Source organism: Arachis ipaensis, chromosome B10, assembly GCF_059453495.1.
Source record: "Arachis ipaensis isolate K30076 ecotype BB chromosome B10, ASM5945349v1, whole genome shotgun sequence".
Classification (NCBI taxonomy): Eukaryota; Viridiplantae; Streptophyta; class Magnoliopsida; order Fabales; family Fabaceae; genus Arachis; species Arachis ipaensis.
In genome coordinates this window covers 132,890,208-132,901,652 of record NC_142435.1, presented here as the reverse complement: position 1 = coordinate 132,901,652, position 11,445 = coordinate 132,890,208, and the positions used below count along the sequence as shown (strand labels likewise).

The 11,445-nt window shown below is 36.5% G+C and overlaps 1 protein-coding gene across 1 annotated transcript; it reads right to left on the bottom strand.

The window, feature by feature from the left end:
* Positions 1–262: 262 nt before the first annotated feature.
* LOC107622654 (SCY1-like protein 2 A) lies at positions 263–10,076 on the bottom strand. Its single transcript, XM_016324634.3, has 14 exons — positions 9,285–10,076; positions 8,715–8,819; positions 8,264–8,374; positions 7,444–7,626; positions 6,409–6,535; positions 5,389–5,450; positions 5,219–5,305; positions 4,891–4,977; positions 3,884–3,997; positions 3,658–3,786; positions 2,826–2,888; positions 1,876–2,037; positions 1,641–1,759; positions 263–1,525 (listed from the first exon to the last, which is right to left on the bottom strand). Exons 1-14 carry the CDS (start codon positions 9,774–9,776, stop codon positions 604–606), a joined length of 2,763 nt encoding a protein of 920 aa, XP_016180120.1. The 5' UTR covers positions 9,777–10,076; the 3' UTR covers positions 263–603.
* Between the last annotated feature and the right edge of the window lie 1,369 nt (positions 10,077–11,445).

The window sequence follows — 11,445 nt, the reverse complement described above, 5'->3', positions numbered from 1 at the left end:
ACCACCCCCCCCCCCCCCCCAAACAACAAAAAAGAGTGCCACTGAAAATTTCACACGTTGATCCTTCAATCCAATGAAATCAACTTCTACAAAAGCTGGACAAAACAATGCTGCCATGAGCATTCAATTACAATAATTCAAATAAAAAAGATAAAACAGAACTTTGACGCCATTTTTTTCACTTCACAGTCCCTTCAACCCGCAAACAGTTTCCATTATGCCTAATGCCGATCTATCCCTATTGAAATACGGATCAATATTGTTTAAGGAAAAACTGACTGCTTTTTATTGTTCTCAACACAGTCTAAGTAACCAGGACTTCTCTGAATACACTTTGCCTGATGACCTTAGAATGAAGTATGATATATAAGAACAAAAAAATATTTAAAAAAAAATATTAATCCAAATTTTTAAACGGTCACTTTAACTAAGCAACATACAACGAAACCTTTACAAAGTGTTGTCATTCCTAAGCACGTGGCATGATTTTCTGCAATCTTTCCCTTCACGATATCTCAGAGCATTCAGCATAAGGACATGACATAATAATACAATCTCAGCAGCAACTCACAACCCTGATACGACGACAATAATAGAAGCAAGCTACCCCAACAAATCCATAAGAGGTGGCTGCTCAGAATGTGACCTGGTCTGAGAGGGCCTACTGGTTGAAGCAGGCCCCCTTCCACGGCCTCTTCCTCTACCCACTGTGGTTGAAGGGGGTGGTGCAAGTCTAAGTGCACTTTGCTCATTCTTGTTGGAAGCAAAGATTGATCCTAGATCCGTTGACTTGTTATATGAAACAGTTGATGCAGGCAACTGTTGACTCTGTTTTTGGAACCCAATAGAATTCTGAGGTTCAAAACCACCATTCAGGCTACCAGTGGATGAAATACTGTTCCCGATGTTCAAACTGACAGGGCCTGCAGAACTTCGGGAATTAAGTGGCTGATTGTTGCTCATTTGGAGACCCACATTGCTTGAAGTGCTTGTCATCTTATTCATTGGGGTTCCAAAAGTACCATTGTTGGAAATTCCAGATCCACCTGTTGAGCCACTAGGACGTGGAGGCCAATTAGCAAAAGGATCAATATCTTCAAGGCTATTAGATGTGGATGAGGTTCCTCCTGCAACTGCACCCCTTTCAGCATCACCATTTTGATGGGCAATGTCAAAAGATGAACGAGGTGGCCACTCTATATCTACTGAAGGGCACGAATTGATAGCCTGTTGATTAGAAACAGCAGATGATGGCAAATTATTTTGTGAAGATGTTAAATGGCCAATAGGGTTGCTGAGCACAGATTGAGTAGATGCATTAACAGAATTCTGGACAGCTGCGGTGGTTCCCTTTGCTGTGGAACCCCAATCTTCATCCCAACGGGAGCTACTTTTGGTTGAAGAAGCCACAGTGCTGCTACTCATCCTTGGTGCTTCACTTTGAAGTCCATTAACCATAGGAGATGCTTTTACCTCTGGGATACCAGAACCAGTCACAGCTACTCCACGCTTCTCTTCAATCTTCCTGTATGATGATGAAAACAAATTCAGAAAGAAATTGTCAATGGAATATCATGAGAGAGAGAGAGACAGACAGAGACAGAGCAACTAATAGAAAGTGTGTATGAAAACACAATTACTGGAGCATATCCTTCACAAAGAGCATATATTTGGCAAACTGCTGGATGTTCAGTTGTTGTGCAGTCAAGAGGGGCACAATTAATGGAAGAACATGTTCCGCAACAAATTCTACACCAAACTGAACAAAACAAATCAAACAAAATTTAGCTGCAACCCCATATGTCATCAAATGTAGCAGGAATCAGTATGCTAAAACATATACAATTCATATATCAGGCCACTAATTAATATTACCCGCTTAAAAATAGAATTTGCAACCCCAAGGGTACACATAAGGGTTGGAGGAGAATGGTCAACAGCAGTACACCGCTGAATAGTTTGCAAGACATCCAAGACAGCAGGTTTATCAAGTCGGCTAACCATTTCTCCTAGGCAAAGGAAAGCATTCACTCTAACCTGCCATAACAGAAATACTAACAGATTACAGGTTTAATAAAGGGTGAAACAGACATCAGACATACAACAAATATAGTATATATAAGCATAAATATACAAGAGAATAGGATCACTAATGGGGAAAAAATTTCCTTATGAAATATTAAAAACACCGGAGAGAAGGGGAAAAAACCAAAACAAAACAAACAAACAAAAGAATAAGTATAATAGGTGAGAGAAGACATTAAATTTCAAAACTGCATATAACCACAATTTGAGTAGGTAACTACCATGGTAAAAAGTGATAACCTCCTTATTATTTAGCAAAATCAAGATTACAGTACTAAGGCTGCGTTTGTTTACAGGAATGGGACACTGAGACATAAAATCGTGTTTAACAGATGAGATATGAACAAAGACATTGTGTCCAGAGGCAATGAATTAGTATATATATTTTGTGTCCATCCTAATAGAAAAAACATAAAGACGCTAACAAGGGACACAACTTATTTTTCATTTTTTCTTTCATTATTCTTGTTAATTTTTCATAATTATATTTTTTATTATTATATTTTTCTTCTCAAATTTTTTAAATGAAATAAAATGAGAATAAATTGGATTTTCATAATTTGTTCTAGTTTATCACCAAACAGAATACAAGAACACTAAATTTGTGTCTTGCCCTTTGTGTCTTGTTCTCAGTGTCTTATCTTATCCTGTTCTCAGAAACAAACGCAACCTAAAAGACACCAAAATAACCATGTCAACTTTAGGAATTTTAACTTTAAAAAAAGAAAAGCCTAACATACCGCTGCAATTGTTGTTCTAAGTGCTAACCCATGAACACGGGGCAAAATCACTTGTTGCACTAGCTGAAAGAGAAAAGAATATCAGATACATAACAAGTGTTGCTGCTTTAATACAGAATAATATTTATCTAATTTTTTGTCACGGAAAGCAACAAAGAGCCAAACCAAAGGTTATCCACTGATTAGAGACTCATTTTACTAACCAAATGTCTTTCCACATGTTTCCGATTGCTACAAATGTGTCACAACTAGCAAACAATAATAATGTAAATATACTCATAAAAAGAAATAACTAAAATATAGCGTCAAAGCTAATTGTATAATGTAGTGTTAATTGTTTCATGAGAAGGCTATACAGTATAATGTAGTGTCAACAGTTCTCTCTCAATGTTAGTGGAAGGGTATACATGGGCAAAAGTAACTGCTACTAGAGGTTATTTATTCTATGTTTTAGCACCTTCATTAGTAATAGAGAAGTTATCTCGCAATGTTTGTGTGTGTGTGTGTGCGCACGCCCCATACTTCCACCATACTGACCATAGGTCACAATGCCAGTCACCATAACAGTAACACCATGATAATTTTTGGCAATTCTCCACAAACCACCATCCTACCATTCTTTCAGACCCATCGAGGGACATGCAAGATGCAGGCTAGAACTTTTGAAGTTTCAATTACCAAAATCAAGAGTTTTTAATCTATTGAAGAAAATATTTTCATGGCACACAATAATCAACTTTATAAAACAGCTTCAAATGATATAGAGAAAATATCTGGCTATTTTAAAATTTCTCAACAATAAGAAAAACTCCTACAGGAATACAGCACTCACCTGGGCATCAAGTTGCTTGGAAAGAGATCCAGATTTTTTCAGGACCTCCTCTTGTAAACGAGCATCGGTATCATCATAGGCCCGAATAATCATTGGAAGAACATGTGAAATTAAATGCTCTTGACTAGCCTAAATGAAAAATGTATTAAGCAATGGTCAAACAGAATATATAAAGCCAGGATCCCTAAGTCATTACAATAAATAAAAAGAATTTACAGATAACTACCTTGTTTATTATAAGCTCGGAATGCTTCACCAAGAGTAACAATGTCTCACCAGAAGCACTACTCAGGACAGGTACAAGGGCTGGAAGTGTTGAGTTCTCAAAATCATTCTTGTCCTAAACAAAAACTTAAAATATCAACTAGTTTCCTTTCTATCTTGATGAATCTATTCACTGTCATTTTTTTTTTTTTTTACAAAAAATCCCTTAAAATATCCACATCACTGTGTACTAATGCTTAGACAAATATGTATTTATAATCTATTCAAGCAGATCAGAGATTTCATTATTACAACTATTACGGCAAGCAAGGGAATCATAAACTTCTATATTACGACAGCAAGAATTAGAAAAGGATCTCACTTAAAATATATAGAAGAGCAAGAGAGAAGGGTACAAAATTACAAACAATTCACTAGTCAAGGCTAGCTACATGGATCAAACCATGTCATTAGGCTCTATCAAAAACACAATTTTTGGAAACTGCTTAGGGTGGGGTCTTTTTTTTTTTTTTTGAATTTTCAACACAAGTTTGCAGTCTTCCTGCCTTCTAATCCACCTATCTTTTTTATCCACTTTTATCATTTCAGTCTCCATTGTTAATATTACAAACCACTTAAGACAAATTTCTATCATCTCTCAAATAGATGAACTCCAACCATATCCTGAATGTCAAGATATAAAGTAAAGCCCTTTAAATTTGCACAAAGAAGTCAAGTATGGAGCATTGTAAATGTTACAATTGTGGTTGAAATGAGATCCAGAAGAACCAAGAAGAACAATGGATGGGCTAGTGGAGCTACAGCGATGTCAAAGCTAACAGGTATACACAATGTTGACATTGATAGGCAATTGACAAGAAAAACAACAGAAGATAAAATAAAATAAAATAATAATTGCAGCCAATATCAGCACTTCAGAAGTATGACTAATTTTCTACATTCACCACCATGATAAGGAGTGTTTTAGGCAACTCTAACTAAGCAATGAAAGAAAAAGTGAGAACTAACCTGAGACTCTGCAATGGTCAGAACCATTGGTAGAATCATTGGCTGTATCACAACATTCCGAAGTTCAGCACAAAGTGGCGGAAGGACCTGCATGGAATTTTAGGTGTCTAAATTTTATTTGACACAACAATAAAAGACTAATAAATAAAATTGAGGGAAAAGGCAATTGTACAAATAAGCAAGTTTTGAAGTTAAAAATTCTTTCAGCTATTCAAAACACACCCTCTGAAATCAAACTTATGTACAGGGAAAAAGGGAATTGACATAAAACTGACTGCCAGATGAAAACAAAACCCAATTACCTAACATAACAAAGCAAACATCATACCTTGTAACGCAATACACGGGAATCAAAATCTTTCCACATGTCTGACAATGCTTTTAAGAACTCTGACTTCTGCATGTTATCTCTTTCCTGAAGGAAGATAAGCACATTATTGGGATTTTTCAACTGACTGGCATGCCATGATGCTAACAAGCGGAACTAAAAACCCTTACAAGCATGTGATCGAGAAACCGCAAAGCACGCAATCTGGTGTCAGTCCGAAAAAATGGAGAGCCTGCAACATGAGGAGCACATATCCTGTCAATACAACCAAAACCAAAACCAAAACCAAACTACCAGAAAGAAATCTTTTTATAGAGGAGAATAATCGGGAGAAGATAAGATATCCCAAAAGAAGAATGAAAAAGGAAAGACAGAAGTCAACAAGATTGATCCATTAAACAAGGCAGGGCAATTGCACTGCATAACTACTAAAGAAAAACTCTAAAAGGCCATTTGTGGCATGTCATCAAGGTTGTCAGGAGCGACTAGCGAGCTCCTATGAATAGCAGGAAGTACAGGGGTAGGAACATAGCATGGAATGGAAGTTCCTACCAGAATGTACAGTAATATCCATATACGCACATGCAAATATGAACACAAAAAAAGCAAATTAGTCAGAATTAACATAATTATACTTCCATTATTAAAAACGGATAATATCGCAGCTCACAAATTAGAATTCAAATGTCAGATAGTTAAAAAATTAAAGACAAAGAATATCCCCTTAATGTAGCTCAGACAAATAAAATAAAAATGAGTGAATGGAAATCACTGCTCCATTTTTCTTCCTATCTTAACCTTTTGTTCTTTGAGGATGTCTGGTCTTCCACGCCTATCAATACTATTTCTTCTTTAATTATTGAAAACAAAAACATAAAAAACTGACTAAAGTTATTGGCCGATCCTCACTAGAAATGTCAAAAACCCAATAATCCACAATTATAATAACAATAAATCTTAAAGAAATAACAATAACATTATGAAGGAGCTAAGATTAAGAAGCTCTAAAATTGATATGAGGGGCATAAATAATAATTATGATGATGATGACGATAGTGAACACTAACACCCATTGAAAATTCAAGTGCAAGGAACTCCCCCAAGAAAATCCTTTCAAGGTTTTGCGATGTCTCTCTTATTTTTCATTCAAAGAATGGATAAAATGTTTTGATTCCCCAAGCCAGCTTTACCTGTAAAATCCATTGCTGTTGGCCTCGAAGACTCATTTGGAGAAAGCATCCTTTGCAGGTCATGAACCAGTTCTGATGGGATAGACGAGAAAGCATCACTGGATAAGTAAGTCAAAGTGTTTGTGTACTGCATAAGTAAAACACCAAAGTTTCTTATTATTTTCTAGCAAGCAAAATAATATAAGAGTGCATTAAGCTAAGCATCCTTCAATCCCTTAACCACCTAAGAATAACTTCAGACACTAATCTGTGCTAAGAACACAATTCACAATAATAGATGTCAACTAGAATATATGATACCAGCACTTACGCTGCGAGCTTATTACACTACATGTAACAATCTAATTCTGAGTAACAGGAGCTTGAAAAATCCATCAATGGAAAAGGGAAAGATGGAACAAAGTTATATTGCTTTAGTTTTCTTTTCTAGATATCAAGCCCCTGGTTTCAGATACAACTCTATTAGTCACCTAAATGCTTCCGTCAGTTCAAACTCCAAGAAATTCCAACGCTAATATCAACATATGCACTATGCTCAGGATTATTATTCCAATAAATGATTACATTAAGTTCAGGATTCTTCCGAAAGCCCTTTTTCATTGTAACATGCGAAAAAACCAAATAAATTGTAATTTAATCATGAAGAAATATCAATTCAGACTGTCAGTGCTCTAACCCAGAATCTATTCCCAACAGTTGTTACATCATTTTGGAGACTAGAATTTCATCCAAACAAAATAGAGAAGTATAATTTTGTTGTCAAACAACCACATCAACATCAAATTTACAGCACGGGTCCTTGATGAAAAGGCAGTTGGATAGATGCCAGGCCACTCCAGCCAACTAATACATTTAAAAAATAAAATAAAATTCTAAAAAAAAAAACTGACAATGTCAATATATTTTTAACCAGCAAACAAGTACACAAGTTTTAGACCCTCTCCTTTGATTTACTTCAAACAATTTCTGAGACAAACTAAAGCAACGGATAAGCATAAGTCTAAGAGAATGGTAGATAAAAAGATTAATGAATACCATCTTCACATTGTTGTGGCAGTCAAACAAAGATTTGCGAGCAATTAAATGGTAGGCAACACATCCAAAACTGAAAATATCAGAAGACCAGCCTGCAGAAGGCACAGTGCTCCTCACCAACTCAGGAGCCGTGTAATTAAGTGATGGCTGAAGTGGTAAAACAGAGTCTTCAACATCATATTCCTGTAAGCAGTCATAGTGCAATAAGATACAGGTCATTTAACCCAAATTACTAAGCTCTCAAGTACAGATGTGATACAATAGTATAAATTCTTGTTAAACAACTGAAAATGATAGCTTTTTTGGCATTTTGAAAATCATAGTACAGACGCTAGATAATAAAACATCATCAAGAAGCATATCTGTCACTTATTCAGACGGATACACAATTATGTGAGAAATACAATCAACACAGGTAAAAAGTAAAAAACAATAATAAAAGAAAGAACATCACAAGACGAAAGTGTATAATGTTACTAGAATTTTATAGATAAAGCAGAGATGTATAGATAGCAGAGATGTATAGATATGTAGTGGATCAGAGGAAGGGGGAAAAGCCGAAAAGGAAAGGAAAGAACTCCATATGAAGATTAAAACAAACACCATATGCAAAAGAGTTGCTCTATGAAAGCAATAAAATTGGCAATATTAAACTGAAACAAATCAAACAAATACAAACCAATTGGAAGCAAAAAAAAGAAAGCTGCTTACAGGAGCAAACCACAACGAAACCAACATATGCACTAATCAATTAATTAAAAGAAATAGGCAACATATGCATCTAAATCTTAATGTCAGTATTAGGGTATATTCCACTCACAGCATAATGGAAGGCATGCAGATTAGCCGAGTCACCATGTGTCTGAGAAGCTGAAATTGCAAAACCAAATCCACTGAGTTTCCATGCTCCACTCAAAGTAATAAGAATATTCTGCGAAGTATATCTTTTTATGATCAATAAACAAATATAGACAATAAACCTCAAGATCGAGGAACACATAATGACACTAGTGAAACAAAAGTCAACTGGCAAAGTAGAAAAGATGCATATCAACCGCGATGGGTGCAGCATGATGCATCGGCAAACATCCCAATGAGAGAAAAGCAGAAAACTAAGATTAAATGATATTAGCAGTTACTTAGATGCCACTCACTGGTATTATTTATTCGCAGCAGCCCACAAAACAGAAGATGGGGAAGGAAATAACTCCTTCAAACTAACATAAAAAGGATCACTAAAAGATGAAAACCACCAAAAAGAAAATTATTACCTCAGGTGATATAGCTCGATGAACGAGATGAGCATGGTTGTGGAGAAAGTCCAACGTTTCTGCCATCTGAAGTAAACCATGCTTCACCTCCAACAGTGACATTTCCTGCAAAGCAAAAGCTTTCTCATAAAAAACTAGCAAATTCAAACATTATATCACATAACACATTGAACATGAAGACATAATCAGCAATTAACATCTAGGTGTTTACATTAACATAATGTTTTGGGCAAAGCCCACCAGGTTAGTTCACTATCACCAAGAACCCAACTAATCTAGCTCAACACGTGGCAGTCCCCAAGAAGGCTTTCGGGGATTTTTTTTTTTTTTTTTTTTCGCAGTTGAACCCATAGACACACGGTTAAGGGGCATAAGCACCCAACCATTTCAAGCAACCAAGTTGGTACATTAACATAGTTTAACCTTAATTCAGCTTGATTAATTCCTAAAATAAATATTTCGTTGAAATACATGCACTAAATCAAGCTAGATGCCTAGATCACATAACACAATGAGAAAATTCGATGAAATTCAATTCAATTCAATTCAGTTCAATTCAATTTCAATTACCATTCCCCGGAGCTCCTTAGGAACATTGGGAACATTTTCCAAATTTCCCAGCGTATTAGCAACCGAAGCAAACAAAGGCTCGGTGACCATTGCCATGGCGTTCTTGCTCTCATCAAGTGCCTGGACCACGTGGACCACGCCAGGGTGCCGCAGCCGCACGAGCTTCGCAGCGTCTTTGCGGATCAAATCCAGGAACGAATCCTCGGCTGCTTTGGTAAGCCCGGCCCGCATTCGGGCCTCTGAGAGGGCCCGCTTGTCGAGCACCCACACGCACACGACCGGGTACTGGTGCTGCCGCGATGGGTCCCTGGACCGGCCAGAGTATAGCCTCCATGCCAGGCCCGGCCCGGCGGAGCCGATCTGATCAAGAAGCTCATAGTCCTGGAGGGCCTTGGGCCCAGTGACTTCCTGCACCGTCGTCTGAACCGTTTTCTCTATGACCGCCGCGGTCTTCGCCAGCGCTTGGGTTAGGGTTTTCATATTCAGCGACATTTTTGTTTTCTTTAATTGGTTACCCTGAAGAACCTTAATAATTTACGGAATGCACGAACGGAATTAATTGAAGATGAGAAAGTGATCGTGAAGGATGTTAGAGTGGCGAAGGGAATATAGAGAGAGAAAAAAATGGGATCGGAAAGTTTCAAGAGTTATTCTGGTCGCCGACGACGACGACGACGAGATGAGTACTGTTTCTTTTTTCGGGGGTCTATTTTTTCTTCTTCTTCTCTCTCCTTCGCCTTCCCCGCAATTCAAGTCTTCTTTCTTTGTTCGCATGCCGTACCAGTATTGGATTATTAAATTATTTTATTATTATTATCATTATTATTTTGCAATGTAAAAACGTGAAAAATGACTGACACTTGAACTGAAATTTTTTTAAATAAATAAAAAGTATTTTATTTACCAAAATATATTATTTGTAGCATTTTTATTAAAATTCATTATATCTTTTATCTTGTTTACTGTGTAAACGAAATAAAGTCCAATAGGGTAGACGTAAATAAGATACATGTATTTTTATTTCGTTTACGGTGAATATATATATGACATTTACAGTATAAATAAGATACGTTCAGATAAATTTTCAGCAACTATAAAATAATGTGCAACCTTTTGTGTTATCCACAAATATTCACTTCTTCTCTTCCGTTTTTCTTCCGAAAAATAAGGCAAAATGTCTAATAGTAGTAGATATGTGATTGTAAGTATATATTCCAATGGCCATATGAGAAATAGTGATACTGGTGTGATATTTGATTGTGAGAATCTCATTTTGTTATGTACCCAACAAGTAAGTTTTTTGTCGGAGTTGAAGAGTCTGATATTAGGTAATATTGATAGTAGCGGGAGAAAAGAGATCGAAAAGGGTGGGGTATCGGTTGCTAGAACCGATGGGAAATGGAATTTTTCGGTTTCATCTGTTTTGGCTTCATGATGACAAGCATGTGCGCCTCGTGTTTGACATCCATGGGAGAATCATGGCGGAATAAGTGATGGAGCTTTCCGCGGAGGTAGGTGATGTCGGTGGCGGTGGATTTGGCTAGCCGAATTTTGTGCAAGATGACCCTTCTCTCGCACCACCGCTACATGTTGCTAGTCCAGTGGAAGACAAGGACGTTGATGGTGAGGATTCTGACGAGGAGTACGTTGCGGAAGATGATAAGAAGGAAGAGTTTGTACCAGAGACGCCCGATCGAGCCATCAATTCGGTATCTTCTGTCCTCTCTTCATCCAATTCCGACCTTATCAGCTGTACCTAGTCGCTATCAAACATTGGATTTGGATCATGTGCGCACGCCATGCTTACTCAGTAAGTCGATAATATGATTAGAAGATGGTAGAAGTTAGAGGAAAGTTGAAGAAATGGATGAAAAATCTATCCAAAGAACATTATTAAATGAATTATATATATAGATCGCGTTTAGTCTTATTTCGTTTTCAGTGTAAATGAGAAAAGATCATTACATACCACATATACAAACGTGATACGACGTAACACCACATGTACAAATATGATATGATTACGTCGTATTGTGTCTTTTTTCGTTTATAATGTAAACGAGATACATACAATCTTATTTTATTTACATTGCAAATGAGATAAGAGATATGATGAATTTTGATAAAAATATTATAAATTATATATTTTAATAAATAAAAT